Source organism: Stomoxys calcitrans, chromosome 3, assembly GCF_963082655.1.
Source record: "Stomoxys calcitrans chromosome 3, idStoCalc2.1, whole genome shotgun sequence".
NCBI lineage: Eukaryota > Metazoa > Arthropoda > Insecta > Diptera > Muscidae > Stomoxys > Stomoxys calcitrans.
In genome coordinates this window covers 73744838-73766470 of record NC_081554.1, presented here as the reverse complement: position 1 = coordinate 73766470, position 21633 = coordinate 73744838, and the positions used below count along the sequence as shown (strand labels likewise).

General features: G+C 42.0%; 2 protein-coding genes across 2 annotated transcripts in view; both read left to right on the top strand.

Moving 5' to 3' along the window:
- LOC106091981 (protein starmaker) overlaps positions 1–21633 on the top strand; it is a 368113-nt gene that overhangs the window by 15807 nt on the left and 330673 nt on the right. The window lies entirely within an intron of this gene.
- Positions 6591–9695, top strand: LOC106093687 (zinc finger protein 585A). Its single transcript, XM_013260807.2, has one exon. It carries the CDS (start codon positions 6688–6690, stop codon positions 9547–9549), a length of 2862 nt encoding a protein of 953 aa, XP_013116261.2. The 5' UTR covers positions 6591–6687; the 3' UTR covers positions 9550–9695.

The window sequence follows — 21633 nt, the reverse complement described above, 5'->3', positions numbered from 1 at the left end:
TATTAAAACGATATCAAGATATGGTCCGGTTCGGACCACAATTAAATTATATGTTGGAGACCTGTGTAAAATTTCAGCCAATTCGTATAAGAATTGCGCCCATTGGGGCTCACGAAGTAAAATAGAGAGAACGATTTATATGGGATCTGTATCGGGCTATAGACCGATTCAGACCATAATAAACATGTTTGTTGATGGTCATGAGAGGATCCGTCGTACAAAATTTCAGGCATATCGGATAATAATTGCGACCTCTAGGGGTCAAGAAGTCAAGATCCCAGATTGGTTTATATGGCAGCTATATCAGGTTATGAACCGATTTGAACCTTATTTGACACAGTTGTTGAAAGTAAAAATAAAATACGTCATGCAAAATTTCAGCCAAATCGGATAGGAATTGTGCCCTCTAAAAGCTCAAGAAGTAAAATAACCAGATCTGTTTATATGACAGCTATATCAGGTAATGGACCGATTTCAACCATACTTGGCACTGTTGTTGGATATCATAACGAAATACTTCGTGCAAAAATTCATTCAAATCGGATAAGAATTGTGCCCTCTAGAGGCTCAAGAAGTCAAGACCCAAGATCGGTTTATATGGCAGCTATATCAGGTTATTAACCGATTTCAACCATACTTGGCACAGTTGTTGGATATAATAACAAAACACGTCGTGCAAAATTTCATTTCAATCGGATAAGAATTGCGCACTCTAGAGGCTCAAGAAGTCAAGACCCAAGATCGGTTTATATGGCAGCTATATCAGGTTATAGACCGATTTGAACCATACTTGGCACAGTTGTTGGACATAATAACAAAACACGTCATGCAAAATTTCATTCTGATCGGATAAGAATTGCGCACGCTAGAGGCTCAAGAAGTCAAGACCCAAGATCGGTTTATATGGCAGCTATATCAGGTTATGAACCGATTCTAAACGTACTTAGCACAGTTGTTGGATATCATAACAAAGCACGTCGTGCAAAATATCATCCCAATCGGATAAGAATTGCGCACTCTAGAGGCTAAAGAAGTCAAGACCCAAGATCGGTTTATATGGCAGCTATATCAAAACATGGACCGATATGGCCCATTTACAATACCAACCGACCTACACTAATAAGAAGTATTTGTGCAAAATTTCAAGCGGCTAGCTTTACTCCTTCGGAAGTTAGCGTGCTTTCGACAGACAGACGGACGGACGGACGGACAGACGGACGGACATGGCTAAATCGACATAAAATTTCACGACGATCAAGAATATATATACTTTATGGGGTCTCAGACGAATATTTCGAGTAGTTACAAACAGAATGACGAAATTAGTATACCCCCCATCTTATGGTGGAGGGTATAAAAAAATACACTATTAAGAATGTTATACATTTTATTTTTGAAAGTACAAGGGATTTTGCTTCTATTTTTAGATTTTTTCTCAAACGTCCTCTAGTATGTACCAGCAAACGAGTCTAAGTGTAACCAGATAATAAAAAGTGTCTCCCAAAACCATCATCTTCCCAAAAGTAAAACGTTCGTAAGATTGAGCTTGAATCGGCAGTGAATATCTGAATACAAGAGCCAAGTGAAATCGGTCAATCGGCCGGCCGATTGGTCAGTTTTTCGAGTTGAAAGAGGGGTTAAAAGATGCTGCGGTATGCTGTCCTACAGGACCGGAAAACCATGGCGGGACTAGGACGGAGTCTGACTCTGATCTCTTAAACTACTAGCCTCGATACACTTTTCTGAGTACATGAGTGAGATATGGCCTTGGTGTTAAAGTTCTCGATATCTCTCTGATGCAACACAGTTTCAAGGCGACACAGAATAAGCGCGTTGAGCTTTGTTTTTAAGCGTCGCGTTGCAAAAATTCTACTGCACACATATCCAACCAAAGGAAACGCGGGAAAGTCAACAAATTTTCAAATTTGACGCTTGAAAGTGACCGTCATTCCGTGCTGTCATAGTTGAAATAGTGTTTTAAGTCGTCAAAGTTAAAAAATTGTTTTAACTTTTGTTTTTTTGATTTTTTAAAATTTGTTTGCGTTTTTCATCGCGACGTTCCTCAACGCGCTCATTCTGTTTAGGACTTAAGGATGTCTGGTCTGGCATCATGCTTTGGTTAGCTGTGCTCTCCGCGAAATCGTCGAGAAAGTATAGAGTAACGAGGCGTTTCTTATATCCAGGGCAAGGTGAAGTGTTCCGAGAAAGGAGCGAATGCGGCAACGCTAAGGCAGTCGAAAAACTCACTCACGGGGTCTAAACAACATTCATGTAGACACGGTAGCAGATGCGGTGAATAGCTACCGGGCAAGTGTGGTCCTTGGAGGACGACAGCCTCCCATTGCAACTGAAGAAATTGACCTCCCCCGGCAAACCAGAGTAGTTTTGGCTCAATAACGATCCGGCAGATGCAGCCGCCTCAATTCCTACAGAGCGAGGATTGATGCCAACGTGCAGGATGTATGTCCCAAATGTGATCAGGAACCACACGTCACTGTTTAACTGCCCAGCCAGACCTACTCAACTCAGACCCAGATCCCTATGGACGCACCCCATCTTAGTTGCAGAGATCCTATATCTGCACACTCAGAATCAAGCAGACAAAAGATAGAACACAACACAGTACTACTCATCCCATGGCAGCCGGCTGTACGTGCATGGGCTGCCGCCTCGGTGTACAACACACTGATGCAACAACAACACTCTATACATGACAGACAGTCAAGTGGTGCTAAAGGCTCTGGCGTAACGCCATGTGAGGGCCATCAAGAGCTTTTAGTAAGAGGAAACCCTTGTCTGGAGCTATTCTGGATCTTCTGTATACACAGATGGATCCAATATGGTGTGGGGCGCCGAATCAGGGGTCATATTTTAGTCACGCTCCAAATAGGGCATCGTATAGGCTTCAGGAGAAGTTGTTTGCAGTTCTGGTTACGATTTCAAGCCAGAAACAGTTGCCCGATCGGAATATCACGATATATGTGGACATACAAGCGTAGCTGAAGGTTCTGGTGTCGGGTCATGGGAGGTCGTGATTGAATAATTTTGATGTAAGGAGAATCTTCGAACCATGGGAAAAGCCAACAAACTTTTCTGGGTCCCAGGTCATCAAAGGATGGCAGGGAATGAGGCGGCTGACGAGAAATACATTGTAGATGCGTACCGCTTGCTACTCGTCCAATTAAGCCTTTACTGTGCTAGCTTCTTGATTTCTTCAATAGGGTGGCCATTGGCCAGTGCCGAGAAAAAGACCCAATTATCCTGAGGCTAAGGAAGCATGACCGGTCAGTGATAAGAGTTATGTCAGATTTTCAAGTTGATTATGGTTAAGCACATTTTGTTGTTGTTAAAGTTACATTTTCATGAGGAGGTGGTGATCCGCATCAAACTCCTGTGGGTGAGCACGCTTGTCCAAAGGACCGATCGCCGCGGAAACAAGGTGGCCATTGGTTATTTAAAGGCGCCAACAACTCGTTTTGTCATATCGAGCATCATAGGCACTCAGTACTTGTGAAAGAGCCGGTGCCACCCGGCCTCTCAATGAGACTCTCCGCGACTGCCGTTGCAGCTACTCCGTATGGAGCATTCTACTATCGGCAACCTGTGGACGCTAGTTCACAGCTAAGCTTCCCGTGACAGCAATGAACACCACACAGATCGAATCTCAATGTTTCAGCCTGTATGGTGCTCACAGCTATCCCGCACATTTAGTGCCACTATCCTGCAATTACTTGGAGAAGATACAAGATTAAGGGTAAAAATCTTTAAATTTAAATTGAAAATGTTCGGTGCAACTAAAAGTTGGTATACATATCGTACAACGTACCTGTAAACAGACAAACATTCTTGTAACGTGCATATATCCCAGTTCTATCTCATGCAATTGTAAAGGGCAAAACAAACAGTTTTGTGTATTATGAAATTATCTATCAGTTATCATGCCAGTCCTGGATAAAGTACAAAGCATGTAGGGTAAAACCTCCATACGCTATCGTCGAATGGTGGCTAAATCAATTACAGTTATCAGGAGGTCGCAGACCTTTATTTCGTGGTGTTAAAAACGAAATGACAACTTGGGTTTACCACCATCCTATGGTGGTGGGTATAAAAGAATCGATTAGTGATTACTATTCGATTGATTGTATGGTATCGTTTAAACCGTTGTTGTTGTTGTTGTAGCAGTTTATTGTGTACTATCTTTCGTCTGCTTGATTCTGTTGAGTGTCAAGACCCAGGAACTCCGCGACTAAGATGGGATGCGTCCACAGGGATCTGGGTCTGAGTCGAGTGGGTCTGGCCGGGCAGTTAAACAGGTGACGTGTATCGTGCGGTCCCTGGTTACAATCGGGACATACATCTTGCACGTCGGCATCAATCCTAGCTCTGTGGGAATTGAGGCGGCTGCATCTGCCGGAACGTAATTGAGCCAGAACCACTCTGGTTTGCCGGGGGAGGTCGATTTCTTCGGGTGCAATGGGTGGCGGTCGTTCTCCAAGGACTACATTCACCCGGTAGCCAATTAACGCGTCTGCTACCGTGTCTGCATGAATGTTGTTCAGACCCGCTTGATATGCCGATTGATCTAGAGGTTCTTTTTGTAGCGCTGGACCTCACGCTCTAGATCGTGTAGATCAACCTTAAGGCTTCTGGGCGGTGGGTATCTATCCACAAGATGATGATTTGGATGATTTCTGCGATAACAGCCCAAAAGGTATTGCTTAGACAGCATGTAGTTATGTCTTCGCACTGGTAGAATCTTTGTCTCCTGATGGAGGTGGTCCACATGAGAACTAAGGAGACAGCCCGTCGCAGTTCGGAGGGCGGCATTCTGACAGATCTGAATATTATTCCACTGCGTGTCACAAAGTTGACGTGACCACACTGGCGCTGCATAACTTACCACAGACCGGCCAATTGCTTTGTTCGTGGTCAACAAGGTTCTTTGTCTGCACCCCAAGTGCTGCCAGCGAGTGACTTGAGGACCTTGTTTCTACTTTTGACTTTATTGCAGATTGCTGTGGCATGTGGGGAGAAAGTGTAGGAGCTGTCAAATGTGACGCCAAGTATTTTGGGACACTTGATGGTCGGAATCATTTCTCCATCGACCATCACAGTCAGCTCAGAATTCACCTCACGCGTATTTGTAGTGAACAGTGTGGCTGAAGATTTGGTGGCGGATATCTTCAGATTTCTTGCAGCGAAATATGAGGCAAGCTCGTTGAGGTAGACGTTCAACCTATCGCAGATGTCATCAATGGGTGGGGGGCCTGATGCCATGATCGTACAGTCGTCCGCATATGATACGATCTCTATGCCGTTTGGAGGAGGTGGGATGGAGGATAGGTAGAGGTTAAACAGAGCCGGAGATATCACCCCACCTTGGGGAACTCCCTGTTTCACTCTACGGTGTTTTGACTTCTTATCCCTAAATTCCACAAATGACTGGCGGCCACACAGATAATTCGCGACCCAACGTTTCAGGCCTGGCTGGAGGGACGTGTTGGCGATGTCCTCAAATAATTTGGCATGGCTGACCGTGTCGAATGCCTTCAATAGGTCCAGTGCCACGAGGACCGTCCTATCACATGGCCTGGGTTGATTGAAGCCACGGCAAATGTGTGTGGTGATGGCATGCAAAGCTGTTGTTGTGCTGTGCAGTCTCCGAAATCCGTGTTGATGCTCGGCGAATGGAAGTTCTCCTACGAGGCTCGGGAGGAGTAATGCCTCAAGCGTCTTAGCCACTGGTGAGAGAAGGGAGATCGGTCTGTACGACTCCCCCAAACTCGGGTCTTTACCAGGCTTCAGTAGCGGGATCACTCTGCCCATTTTCCAGACATCGGGAACTATTTAAACCGTTTAAACCGTTACTTCTTTTGGTGGTAGACTAAAACTGTAAATATTTGATTGCTGTCAAATTAATCCCATATTTGTAGGATTTATTTTTAAATCCCAAATAAACCCGATTTTATGGCACGAGGGAACGAAAAAAGTACCAAAATATGCAACTTTTTTCAAGAATTACGTATAGGTGTGTATGATTTGCAAATTCATGTATACGTTTGTGTCTGCCACTTAAATCCCCAAAAACGTAGAGCAAACGGGCAGGATTTGTTTTCCGATTTAGTTAAATCCAAATCAAAAAAATTTCAGTTTAAGACCCCGTTTACACTGCTCTTTAAATCCTCTGTTTTCCTTTTATAAAATCAGCTGACAAGAGCCTTAAATCCGGATTTAAACGGGTAAACGGGGCTTAATACCATTGAATTTGAAAATTTTTAATTCTGGATTTAACTTAAAACAAATTCTGTTCGCTTACATAGCGTTTTTAGGGATTGAAGTGACATACACAAGCGTACATGCATATACACGAATGTGATTTTTTTGTATGGTAAAAACTGCAAAAAACCTAGGATTTAGCACTTAAATCTCGAAAAGGCCATAAATCCGAATTTAGTTGCCAATGTAAACGTACTATAAACGTTCTATAAGAAGTACAATTTCGGCCGGCCATATCTTATTTATGCTCCTATTCGGCCGTCGATACCAAAAAGTCGATTAATAGAATTAATCGTTTAGTCAAAACTCGACTTTTAGATCGTTGGTATAACTTATAAACAACAATTACCATTATAATTTTTCACAAATGAAGTAGAAAAAGCGATTGCGAATTCAAGGAAATTGGCGATTATGGATTTTCAAATCAAAGAAGAATCTTTTGATGCGGAGGAAGATTACAATGCCTACCATAGTGAGACTATAATTAAGAAGGAGGAACCAATGGTGGAAGAGGATTTGGAATACGAATCCTTTCCGGAATACCAAGTTGAAGGCTATTCAATACATTTTCTTGACGAAAGAAATGATAGTAACGCCAATGACCAGTTTTATGATTATGGTGATGATTACGAGGATGAATATATGTACGATGATGACGCTTTGTTTGATGCAGAATCTTTGGGCCCCTCCGAGCAGAGTAAGGAAGTTGTAAATCACAATAATAGCAGAAAATCCGGCCACTTTTTTCGCAAGCGCAGAAAAGCTTCAGCGATTCATAGGCAACTGGAGCATTTACTCAGTCACAGCCGGGTCCGCATAATCTGCCCGGTGTGTCAGCTAAGATGCAAGTCACTTAGCCAGTGGGCCAGACACCTCAGTGCTAATCATTTTGACTATACTGAAGAACTAAAAAGTTACTTTAACTACTCGTCTCTGCATAAGGCCACCTGCAAGCAATGCAATCAAGTATTGTCATTTTATTCGAATCATTTTGTTCACTATCTCAGCCTTCACTGCCCGGAGAAGCGCAAATTGTTCATATGTAATGTATGTAAACTACACAAGGACTCCAATGTCGATTCCATAATTAAACATTTGGAAGAGAATCACAAAAAGCCCAGTGAGGCAGAAAGCACTTGCCCAATCATGTTGTGTGCCGTACAATTTCCGGAAGTTTTACATCTGCAGCATCATTTTAAGCAAGCCCACATTAAGCAATATAAGACAAAATTTGAGTTTTTCAGTTGCCATTTGTGCAATCACCCAAAATTCGATGCGGAAAGCCATTTCTATGACCATTTGATGAATCTCCATGGTTTGTGTGACTACAACTGGAAGAGATTGAAGTTTCGACAAATTATTGACGACTCAGATGAACACTTTGAATGTAGCATATGCTCGGCGGTGTGTGTCGCCACATTGTCGTCTGGGTACTCGCATGAGTTGATGGAACACTATTTGACGCACGAGCAAAGTTCCTTTTGGTATTGCAGATACTGCCATGGGAAATTTTCATACAGCGATTTGACACACATGTGCAAGGAGATGCATAAATATTTTGCTGTACTTGATCCATCCGCTTCGGAGTTTCCTTCAGCAGCACCGTCCCAACCGAGTGCTTCGACCTCTTCGAATCTAAGCCACAAAATTGTCAACGGACAAACCGAGGACTGGGAAGCTTTTGAAGGGTATATTATGCACGTTTGCCCTTACTGCGGCAATCATTTTAAAACCTTTGACGATTGGCAGCTACATTTGAGAATGCGACATTACATACACACATTGAGAGGTTTGGGCATGGCTGTGGACGCCGATCCCGAACACTTTCGTTGCAAACAATGCAAAGAATTGGTTGGGAAAACCTCTAGGGAACTACATACTCACCGTTTCAAGCATTTACCGCATATGCCATACGAGTGTTTGAAATGCTATCAAAAACTGCCGGATGTACAAAGAGCCTTTGAACATTTTCTCACCCAGTGTGGTGTAGTAGAGGCTACCGATTCCAAAGATGTTGAGAGCATGTGTTTTTCCAGGCTGCTACGGGATGATGAAAACAACTGGATTGAGTTATTTTGTGGCTTATGCAAACATATTCAATTCTCAAACATGGAGCATATCGAATGTCACTTTAAGATTTTCCATAACAATTTTGAGGAGAACTTCATCAAGAGTTCAAATAACATTGATATGATGTGTGGCTCTTGCAACACCACAATTCGTAGTGTTAGTAGTGATACTTGCTTGAGCCACTACATTAGCCACATAGAAGGACCTTTTAAATGTTTGTATTGTCAGCGCATGTACAAAGAGATGGAGATATGTAAACGACATGTTCGAAGATTCCACAAGATTGGGCCACGCATGAAAAGATCACAATTTGCACTATTCCGCCCCAAGAAGACAATTATTCAACCCAAAGCGGAAGCAGCCAAAACAGTGGTTAAATTGGAATCGCCTACTTTGGACAATGGTGCCGCCAACACTTCACAGGAGGCTTTGAACACAGGCCTGGGCACATTGTCTTGCAAGGCAAATGTGATGAACGAATTTGAAAGCTTTATTTCCTATGCCTGTGCAGAATGCAATCAAAGATTTGACCGAAACCCCACTGCTTGGAATGAGCACATCAAATCTCAACATACTTTCTTCAACGATAATGAAGTCTCTGAAGTGGTCAATGGCCGATTCAAGTGTAAACATTGTGATCTGATGCTGGACAGAAGCATATCTCAAAGACAAAAGCATAAACTCACACATATGCCCTACAAGTCCTTTATTTGTGCTATATGCGATACGGGTACTACGACATTGGGACTGCTTTATGGACACTTGAGGAGAATTCATTTTCGTAAGGGCAGTTTTGAATGTCCCATATGTCTGGTGGTACTAACAACAGCCTATGAACGAGCCAATCATGTTAACAAGACCCATCCACGTTCCGAGTGGCCCAAGAAGATGTGTTTGATTTGCTACAGAAATTATGGATCTTTGTCCTCGCACATGCTTACGCATGATACCAACCGACCGAAGCATACCTGTCCCGAGTGTGGTGTGGACATTATAAACTTGTATGATTTGAAAAAGCACATGGAGAAGAAACACAACACCAGCGAGGACAAGTTCAGAGCAATGTTTATGAAGGCTGAAGAAGATGATAACGGTGAATCCAACAATGTTGATCCTCTGTTTATCCCAGAGGCGGAGGAGCCGCCATCGCCCAATCGAAGGAAATCGATTCGCCACAAGGGAGATAATAACATCGATAACTAAACATTCAATTATATTATATACGATACGAGTAAATTCACTAACTATTATTTAACTATTTATGTCCTTATTTACTCTTATAAATTTGGACAAGTTTTCCAATTTACTTTCATTTTCTAGAGTGCTTAATGCAGCACCATTAGCTATTATTAAACTCATAATATTTATGTATAATTATTATAATGTTAAAACAATAAATTTATATTAGTTTTAATATAACTGCATGTTGCCATTGCGAGGGTCAAAGGATTACTTTCGTAAGCTCCAAGGTGAGCCAAATCGTTCCGGGCCATGGGACCGATCGTCGTGGTAACATCATGGCCATTGGTTATATAATGGCGCCAAAAACTCGTTTTATCTTATCGAGTATCATAGGCACTCAGTATTTAGACAAGAGCCGATGCCGCCCAACTTCTCACTGATATTCTCCACTCGATATCGCTGATTGTCCGGGGCAGCAAATGCAGCTACTCCGTCCTCAAAGTATCCCACTATCCGCAACTTTTGGACGCGTCCGGTAGCTCCCAGTTGAGCTTCTCGTTATAACAATGAACACCATACAAATTTGAGTTTAAAGTTCCAACTCGTATGATGCTCATAGCCATCCCGTGCCGGGTCAGTATTAGTAGTAGAGATGTCCACGTGAGTGATTTTTTCACTCACTCACTCAAAAAATTATTCACGGCCGTCTCACGAAAAAATCACAACTCACGAGAAAAATCAGGAAAAACTTGAGAATCACGAATAAGAAAACATTTTTCGATGAAGCGAACAATAATTTGTTTTACAAACGTCTGCGGAAAAATAGAAAAATAGGTGAAAAATTAGTACTCTGGTAACCATTATGGCTACCATTGCCGGCATCAATTTGTTAAGTTTATCGGTTTAAATCGTTAGTTTTTCTTTATTTATTTCCGAAAATATAGACAGAATATAGTGCAGATAAAGATAGATGTTTTGGTAAAGAAACAAAATCTTTTGATTGCCATTAAATTTTGCTAGCGAAACAATTAAAAATGTTAGCGACTTTTTTGAAAGCTGTGTAGAATACCAACCCTAAGCGTGATTTTCTTATGAGTCGTAATATCTCGTGGTTCGTGATTTTCTCGTGAGTCGTGAATAGCGTTTCAAGTCGGGGTTCCCACTCACGCACGAAAAATGTAATTCAATCATGCTCACGCACGATCACGTGATTAGATTTGGATCTCACTCACGTATCACATGACTCACGTGTGATCAACAGATACCAATATAATAAAGAGCGTCCAAAGTTCGAGGAACGCTAGGTTCACGGATCTGAACAAGCTATGCAGAAGCGCCGAAAGGGTCTTCATATGGCATATGACTGGGCTAGACCCAGGGGTCTCAATGTTAACCAAGAGAAGACTGAAATATGCCTGTTCACTAGGAAGACGAAGGTGGGCCAATTTGGGGCACCACGTTTCCTCAATAAAACGAGTGTCCAAAGTTCGAGGAACGCTAGGTTCACGGATCTGAACAAGCTAAGCAGAAGCGCTGAAAGGGTCTTCATATGGCATATGACTGGGCTAGACCCAGGGGTCTCAATGTTAACCCAGAGAAGACTGAAATATGCCTGTTCACGAGGAGGACGAAGGTGGGCCAATCTGACACACCACGTTTCCTCAATTAAACGTTTTGATGTCTGACAAGGTCAAATACTTTTGAATGATCTTGGATAGGAAACTTAATTGGAAGTACCACATTCAGGAGCGTACTGAGAAAGCTCACAGTTAGTGCCCAACAACTGTGAGTAGACGGGTCATAGGCTCGAAATGGGGCCTGAATCCGAGGATAGTCCACTGGCTCTGTAGGATACTTACTTACGCCTCAGTAGCTTGGTGGACTGCTATGGAGAAAAAGTGCAACATAAGGACTATACAACGAATTCAGAGAACATGTTGTCTTGGCATAGGTGGAGCGATAGACATGATAGCATGTGGGGAAGATGATGTCATTGTCCGGCTTTCGCGGCTAAAAGACACCGTTACTTAGTTGGGGACATAATACCAGACATGAACCAACTTAGGGGAGTGGTTTGGAAAACAAAAAAATGAGCCATTGGCAACGGCTAACGACCTACATCATCGATGAGAAATTCCATGCGGATAGCCTCATTCGTGCCAAAGCTATCGTGATTTTTTTTTAATTTTCTAAAAATTTAAATTTTTTTAAAATAATTATTAATAAAAAATTGAGTGCTTGGAGTCGTCTCCGGAGTAAGAGTCGAGCAATCTTCCTTGAGTCGGAGTCGAGTAAAAATTGCTCGAATCCGCAGCCCTGATATAACCCGATTTGTGATATTGACTTCTTGAGCCTCTAGAGTGCGCAATTATTACCCGATTTCGCTGAAAGTTTGCATGAAGTATTTTGTTTTGACTTTCAACAGTTATGGCAAGTATAATCCAAATCGGTTCATAACTTAATATAGCTCTCATATAAACCGATCTTCCGATTATATGTTTGAGCCTCTGGTGGGCTCAATTCTAATCCGATTTGGCTAAAATTTGTACATCGACTTCTCCTATGACCTTCAGCGTACGTGCCAAATATGGACTAAATCGGTTTATAACATGATATAGCTCCCATATAAACCGATCTCCCGATTTTGCTTCTTGAGCCCCTATTCTTATCCGATTTGACTGAAATTTTGCACAATGACTTCTACTATGATCTTCAACATCCAAATCAAGTATGGACCAAATCGGTCCATGATTTTTCCATTTTCCTTTGTTTGCCTATAAAAAGATACCGGGCAAAGAACTTGACAAATGCGATTCAAGGTGGAGGGTATTAAAAAGATTCGACCTGGCCGACCTTAGCACGATTTTACATCTTTTGATTTACCTACGAATTATCCCTTCTTACTCTCCTTTTCTGCGAGGATATTTTGGCTTTTTTCTGATATTTTGGCTTTTTTACCCAACAACAATAATCCATCTCTGCCTGCAAGACAGGCTTTAACGCACTTCTTGTACCACTTTGCCGCTTCGATGAAGGGTTTGTATTTAACTGGGTTAACATCTCTGAGTTCATCTAGTGCCTGAACGAAAAAAGTCATTGACATAGGAAATGAAAACTATCTCTGTACCGCTCTTTGAGACCATAAAATATTTGCGAGAGGGGAGGATACACATCCATAACCGACACAAGGGGGAGATTTACTCCAGATAAAGCGAGTACATCTGCTTTTTCATTTCCCTCTATGTCCTTGTGCCCCGGCATCCAACATAGTGTCAATGCATGGCATTCCTGTAGACGCATCAGTAACTCCCGACAGCGGCCCAGGACCTTGGATCTTACACACGTATTATTTAACGCCTTCAATGTTGCTTGACTGTCGCTGAATATAAGAATATCTGATCGCTCAATATTCATAGATAACACAAGTTCCGCGGCTACAGCCACCACATACACCACTGCTTGAAAGATGCTGCAATCATCCCTCATGCGCAAGGAGACATGGATATCGAGTTCGCTACAATAGATACCACACCCTGTTCCATTTGCCATCTTCGATCCATTTGTAAAAATGTAAATGCCTGAAAACCTAACCCACCCTTTCTACCACTCCGCCAGGATAGATAACTTTATCCGCAGTTCTTTATCCACCATGTTCATTCCCATCTGGAAGTCTGTCTGAGAGACCGCCAAGGTATTATCCAATATTCGCAATTTTCTCGTCGGCTACCTCCCTTATAAACAACATAACCTCCAATGATCCAGTCGCGGTGGTTCCCATAGCCCTAGACATAAATCTTAGTGCAACTCTATTCAACCTGTTATGGTTTCGGGCATCTGAGGCAAAATCCGTCACCGTCCACCAGACGTGGCAGCCATATGCCAGGACTGGCCTTACCACCGCTGAGAAAAACCAGTGCATAAGCCTGGGTCTCAAACTCCTCTTACTCCCTACGAGCTTTTGACACGAATACAATGCCGCAAAGGCCTTTCTAATTCTGGACCCCATGTTCAGCCTCCAATCCAATTTGCTGTCTAGAATTAACCCCAAAAACTTTGCAGACTGTGGTACTGTGATAGGACGGTACTCTCCGCCTACGCGTAAACAAGACCAATTCCGTTTTGCCGCATTCACACCCAGGCCGCAACTCTCGGCCCAAGTAGCAGTGCAGTCAAGTGCACCATCAAAAACTTCATAAACCGTTTCCTGAAACTTCCCTGTGGCGAGAATAACCAGATCATCTGCGCCTAACTCCCAACTTTTCCGGTCTTTTGAGAAGACGATCCATCACGAAGATCCAGAGCAGAGGTGGTATCACCCCTCCCTGAGATGTTCTCCTCGTGACATTCACGCTCACTGTCTCAGCACCCATAGTAGACGATATCTCCCTGCCCCATTGCATATTCATCATCCAAGCGATCACATTGTTCTCCAGACCCCGCACCCCTAAGTGCCGCTTGCGTTGTTAAAGGCTCCTTCAATATCTTGATCAGCGTAAAAATCTAAGACGATCTAGATATATCCGTCCGTCTCTCTGTTGAAATCTCGCTACTGTCTTTAAAAATAGAGATATTGAGCTGAAACTTTGCATTTATAGTTTTTTTGTCGGACTATATCTTGATATAGCCCCCATATAGACCGATCCGCCGATTTACGGTCTTAGGCCTATAAAAGCCACATTTATTATCCGATTTTGCTGAAATTTGGGACAGTGAGTTGCATTAGGCAACTTGGCATCCACCTTCAATTTGGCCCAGATCGGTCCAGATTTGGATATAGCTGCCATATAAACCGATCTCTCGATTTAAGGTTTTGGGCCCATAAAAGGCGCATTTATTGTCCGATGTCGCCAAAATTTGTCACAGTAAGTTAAGTAAGGCCCGTCGACATTTTTCAGCAATATGGCACAGATCGGTCCAGATTTGGATATAGCTGCCATATAGACCGATCCGTCGTTTTAGGGTCTTAGGCCTATAAAAGCCACATTTATTATCCGATTTTGCTGAAATTTGGGACAGTGAGTTGCGTTAGGCCACTCGACATCCACCTTCAATTTGGCCCAGATCGGTCCAGGTTTGCATAAAGCTGCCATATTAACCGATCTCTAGATTTAAGGTTTTGGGCCCATAAAAAGGCGCATTCATGTCCAATTTTGCCAAAATTTGTCACAGTGAGTTAAGTTAGGCCCCTCGTCATCTTTCTGCAATATGGCACAGATCGGTGCACATTTGGATATAGCTGCCATATAGACCAATCTCTCGATTTAAGGTTTGGGCCCATAAAAGGCGCTTGTATTGTCCGATTTCGCCGAAATTTGGGACAGTGAGTTGTGTTAGGCCCTTCGACAAATTTCTTCAATTTGGCTCAGATTTATCCAGATTTGGATATAGCTGCCATATAGACCGATCTCACAATTTAAGGTCTTGGACCCATAAAAGGCGCATTTATTGTCCAATTTTGCCGAAATTTGGGACAGTGAGTTGTGTTAGGCCCTTCAACATTCGTCTTTTATTTAGCTCAGATCGGTCCAGATTTGGATATAGCTGCCATATAGACCGATCTCTCGATTTAAGGTTTGGGTCCATAAAAGGCGCTTTTATTGTCCGATTTCGCCGAAATTTGGGACAGTGATTTGCGTTAGACCCTTCGACAAATTTCTTCAATTTGGCTCAGATTTATCCAGATTTGGATATAGCTGCCATATAGACCGATCTCTCGATTTAAGGTTTGGGCCCCATAAAGGCGTATTTATAATCTGATTTCACTCAAATTTGACACAGTGACTTATGTTAGGCTTTTCGTATATGGTGCATATCGGTCTATATTTAGATATGGCTACCAAAAAAAACCCATATTTTGTTATACACAATTGAACAATGACCTGTACTTATTAGACCACTCAATATCCGGGTCGAATTTGTTCCAAATCGGATCATATTTCGATAAAGCTGCTATGGGGGCATAAATTATTCATTTTTCACCGGATTATGGCGAAAGGTGGTTTACAAATATACCTGAGGTAGGGGGTATCCAAGGTTCGGTCCAGGCCGAACTTCCACGATTTTAGCAGAAACCGAACTTATAGCCCACGTGAGTCATCCATTCACCCCGAACCAAAAAAGAACAACTTCCACACATTTGCTGCGTTCTTACAAATATTTTATATATTAATTATATTGTTTATAGATACAAGATAAACATAAAGTTTAAAAGACAACACCAACAGGACATTCAATATTTGAATTTTTGATGAATTCTTCAACTGTTTGTTCATTTTTAATTTGAAATGTATCCTCTTAGAACTTATTCTTCTAACATATCTGACGCCTTCACATCAAGGTCTTCCAAAAGATCACCAGAGGTCAATTTTTCTTTAATCTTCAAGATGCCCTCACCCAAAAGCATTACATAAGGCAAGTGGTGCTCGCTGGCCTTTCCCATCTGATCTAAGTTTTCAAACATGTCCGACATAGCTCTTCTTAATCCGCTTGGCTGCGACTCCAATGACGATGATATATCATTGCCGCCACCAACGACAGTGAGGATAAAGAAAATATCCTTTGTTGAGATATCAACCTCCTCAGATGAACAACGGCTTTCAATTTCAATGGGAGCCGCGATAGTGATGGCCGCCACAGCTGCTATTATGCCAAATATAAGAAACTTCATTTTTCTAAAGAAATTGTTCGATAAACCTCCAGCTAAGCCGTACTTTATATACATTTCATCTACTTAGAAAATTCAGGGATTTTCAATTAACTGTGGTATGCCAATAATGAATATTAGAAAGAAATTTTAAATTTTATGATAAGTGGCTACAAATATTAAGTGAAATGAAATGAAAATAGTGAAAAAAAATAATAGTAATTCATTACTCTTTACAGAAAACACGGTCTCTATAAATCAGTATGATTTATTGACTCAGCTTAGATATAGATTTTTACATTGAAACCTCTTAATATTAAATTACCAAACAAAAGTCTAGCCTTGCAAGAAAATTTCATCGAAATTTTGTCTTTAGAGAAAATTTCATTGAAATTTTGTCTTTAGAAGAAATCTGTCTTTGGAGAAAACTTTATTGAAATTATGTCTGAAGCCTGGCACTATCTTCTTCTTTTCGCCCAAACAACTATCAGGTTAGGTTAGGTTGAAAAGAGGGTGCATATATTAATCCGCCCCATGCCACTATGGACATACACCTAAGCCGGTAATCGGCTTGTTGAGCGCTCTAAAAACTATAAAGTAACCTCTAAAAAGAAAATTTTAAGTTAGGAATTCCGTGCTACTTACAAATTCCTTAATTGTTTTCAATACCACTCTCCTAAGTTGGTTCATGTCTGGTATTGTGTCCCCACCTAAGTGCCGGTATCCAACGTCTCATCATCTTCTCCGCATGCCCTACACATGCTATCACTGGCCGCACCGATTTTACATAAGTGAGCTCGTAGTCCTATGTGTCCCGTTATGATACCAATAGCTATACAGATCTCATTCTTTCTTCCTTTCAGTAATAGCCTCGTCTTCTCACGATCTGGATCCCCCCATAGGATTTTCACCAGCGCCGTTTCGCTGGTCCACAATGTTGCATGCGCATTTGTCGCCCACTCCCTTAACTCGGACACTCCCCTAAGTTGGTTCATGTCTGGTATTGTGTCCCCACCTAAGTGCCGGTATCCAACGTCTCATCATCTTCGCCACATACCCTACACATGCTATCACTTGCCGAACCGATTTTACATAAGTGAGCCCGTTGTCCTATATGCCCAGTTATGATACCAATAGCTATACTGACCTCATTCTTTTTTCCCTTTCAGTAATAGCCTCGTCTTCTCACGATCTGAATCCCCCCATAGGATTTTCGCCGTTCTACCGACCGTTTCGCTGTTCCACAATGTGGCATGCGCATTTGTCGCCCACTACCTTAACTCGGACTGCGTCGACCCGAAAGGCTTCGAGTTTACCAAGTTTATTGACGGCAGTCCTCTGGCCTTCAACGCCAAAGCGTCTGCCTTTTCATTTCCCCTTACTCCGTTATGGCCCGGCAACCAAACGATGCGGATTTTGACATCCTCAGAGAAGATGTTAATCTCCTTCCTACAATGCAAGACTATTCGTGACCTTACCGTCCTGGATGTTATTGCCCTTATGGCAATTTTACTGTCCGTAAAGATATTCACACTCGACGTCCTCGCGTTAGCACCACACCACTTCACGCATTCTGTGATCGCCCGGATCTCCGCCTGCAGAACCGTATTATGGTCAGGCAGTCTAAAACAGATCTCAGTCTCTGGGTTCTCAATGTAAACCCCCAGGCCAACTCTGTCCTCTAGCTTTGTTCCATCCGTGTAACATGATCTTCCAGATGACAATACTAAGGTTCCGTCAATCCAAGACTGTGACGATGTCAGCAGTGCCTCGCACTCGACTTCAAGGTTCATCTCAGGTATCCGATCGGAAACCACTTCCCTTCCTTCCAGGTTTCCTATCGTCACCTCGATTATACCGCGATGGTATGAGCTGCTCCCATTCTCAATCCATTCTCCCATCGCCTTAAGTCACATAGCCGCAGTGGCTGCCTCACACTTAATCTGTATGTCAATGGTTCGGATATCTAGAATAGTCTCTAGTGCCCTAGTGGGAGTGGTCTTCATTGCTCCACCTATGCCAAGACAACATGTTCTCTGAACCAGTTTTATGGTCCTTATGTTGCACTTTTTCTCCATAGCAGTCCACCAAACTACTGAGTCTTAAGTAAGTATTGGTCTAATCACGCTCCTGTAGAGCCGATGGACTATCCTCGGATTCAGGCCCCATTTCGAGGCTACGGCCCGTCTACATAGTGCCAACATCTGTGAGCCTTCTCAGCACGCTCCTGAATGTGACACTTCCAATTCAGTTTCCTGTCCTATATCACACCTAAGTATTAGACGTAATCAGATATCAAAATCGTCGTATTGAGGAAACGTGGTGCGTTAAATTGGCCCAACTTCGTCTTCCTCGTGAACAGGTATACTTCAGTCTTCTCTGGGTTAGCATTGAGACCTCACGGATAATAAAAGCCACATTTATTATCCGATTTTGCTGAAATTTGGGACAGTGGCCTTGATCGGTCCAGATTTGGATATAGCTGCCATATAGACCGATCTCTCGATTTAGGGGCTTGCGCCCATAGAAGGTGGATTTATTGTCCGATTTTGCCAAAATTTGGGACAGAGAGTTGTGTGAGGCCCTTCGACATCCTTCTTCAATTTGGCCCCGATCGATCCAGATTTGGATATAGCTGCCATATAGACCGATCTCTCTATTTAAGGCTATGCTGTCATAAAAGGCGCATTTATTGTCCGAGTTCGCCGATATTTGGAACAGTGAGTTTTATTAGGCTCTTCGACACTTTTTTTGCAACTTGGCCCAAATCGGTCCAGATTTGGATATAGCTGCCATATAGACCGATCTCTCGATTTAGTGGCTTGCGCCCATAAAAGGTGGATTTAATGTCCGATTTTGCCAAAACTTGAGACAGAGAGTTGTGTTAGGCCCTTCGACATCCTTCTTCAATTTGGCCCCTATCTCTCTATTTAAGGCTATGGGGTCATAAAAGGCGCATTTATTGTCCGAGTTTGCCGAAATTCGGGACAGTGAGTTTTATTAGGCTCTTCGACACTTTTTTTGCAACTTGGCCCAAATCGGTCCAGATTTGGATATAGCTGCCATATAGACCGATCTCTCGATTTAAAGTCTTGGCCCCATAACAGTGACTTATGTTAGGCACAGTGACTTATGTTAGGCTTTTCGACATCCGTGTCGTATATGGTTCAGATCAGTTTATTTTTAGATATAGTTACTATAAAGACCAATATTTTGTTATACACAATTGAAAAATGATTTGTACTTATTAGTATTTGGAATCGGAACATATTTCGATATAGCTGCTATGGGGCATAAGGTATGAATGTTTCGCCGGATTTTGACGAAAGGTGTTTTACGTATATACCCGAGGTGATGGGTATCCAAAGTTCGGTCTGGCCGAACTTAATGCCTTTTTACTTGTTATAGCTGTTTCTGAACAGCATGCCGCAGTGCGATACCTCTTGGGGGAGTTTTTAAAAAGCATAGTACCTTACAAATGTTGCCAGCATTAGGAGGAGATAACCACCGTTGAACATTTTTTCTGATGTCTATGTCAGGATTCGAACTCAGGCATTCTGTGTATACGGGAACATGCTTACCTCTGCGGTACGGTGGGCTCCGTATACATTTATGGCACATATATTCAAATATCGTCCGATCTGATGTCGAGGGGCTGTTCTCACGAGAAACTGAAGTGCAGCTAAGCTAAGCTAAGCTTCATCTAAGTTGGGTTCGCCTTTAATCGTCCTAAGACCCCTAATCGAGAATCAGTCAATATGGCAGGTATATCCATATGAAGTCCGATTTAGCCCGTTCAATGGCAGATATATCCATATGAAGTCCGATTTAGCCCGTTCAAGAACTTTAACTGCGTATGGAAAAAATATGGATCTGTGCCAAATTTCTGGTCAGTGTGACAATTTTTGAAGGCAGTAGTGTGATTAAAACAGACGGACAGACCCACGAGCATCGCCAAAGATTATTGATGTAGACGCAAATTCGCGGAGTGTCTTTGACCAGGTATAATCTTGGATAGATCCCGATATATAAATCCAATGTCTTAGAATTTTACGACGATCCAGAACATACATATATATTTATACGGTCGTAAATCGATATTTCTATGTGTTACAAACCGAATGACGAAATAAACATACCTACATCCTATGGTGGTGGGTATAAAAATTGCATAGTGCGTAGACTGTATAGTCAATGGTACATGAGTACCATGAGTACCTAATCGAGAAATCAGTCTATATGGCAGATATATCTACATGAAGTCCGATTTAGCCCGTTCAAGAACTTTAACTGCGTATGGAAAAAATATGGATCTGTGCCAAATTTCTGGTCAGTGCGAAAATTTTTGAAGGCAGTAGTGTGATTAAAACAGACGGACAGACCCACGAACATCGCCAAAGATTATTGATGTAGACGCAAATTCGCGGAGGGTCTTTAACCAGGTATAATCTTGGATAGATCCCGATATATAAATCCAATGGGGATGCTAAGTTACAATATATTGTCTTAGAATTGTACGTCGATCCAGAACGTACATATATATTTATACAGTCGTAAATCGATATTTCTATGAGTTACAAACCGAATGACGAAATTAACATACCTACATCCTATGGTGGTGGGTATAAAAATTGCATAGTGCGTAGACTGTATAGTCAATGATACATGAGTATTTATTGTTACTAGATTTATTGTTACTAGATATTAACTATAGAATAAAGGCACAGTGCATTCGAATAAATAGTTTGCATCACTTGCAAAACAATAAATAAAACGTCGAGAAAAGGATGAAATAAACTAGTTTTATTTGCATTTTTAAACATGATGAACTTGGCATCTTTACATTTAAAATTTAAACATTTAAAGACGCTCCTATATGTAAGGCATTTCTATGTCCCTGGGGTATCGATGTAGGCCCTAGGTCCACTCTGTCATCTAGCTTTGATCCATCTATGTAGCATGATCTTCCAAATGGCAATACCAGAGTTCCATGAATTCAAGACAGTGCCGCTAGCAGCAGTGCCTGCACTCAACCACAGTGTCGAGTCTTAGGTATCCGATCGGAAACTTTTTTCATTCCATCCAGGTTCCTATCGTCGTATATCGCCTCGTTATACCGAAATGGTGTAACCTGTTCCTTTTCTCTATTATTCTTTCATCGCCTCGAGTTTCATAACCGCAGTGGTAAAATAATATCCAGGGTCCCGGTGGGCATGGTCCCCATCGCTTCGCCTGTGGCAAGACAACATGTTCTCTGAAACGGATTTTTCATATAGTCGGCGTTGACAAATTTTTTCACAGCTTGTGACTCTGTAATTGCATTATTTCTTCTGTTACTTTTAGCTTGCGTTAGAAAAAAAGTGTAAAAAAAGTATATTTGATTAAATAAAGTTCATTCTAAGTTATATTAAAAATGCATTTACTTTCTTTTAAAAAATCCGCAATTACTTTTTGGGCAACCC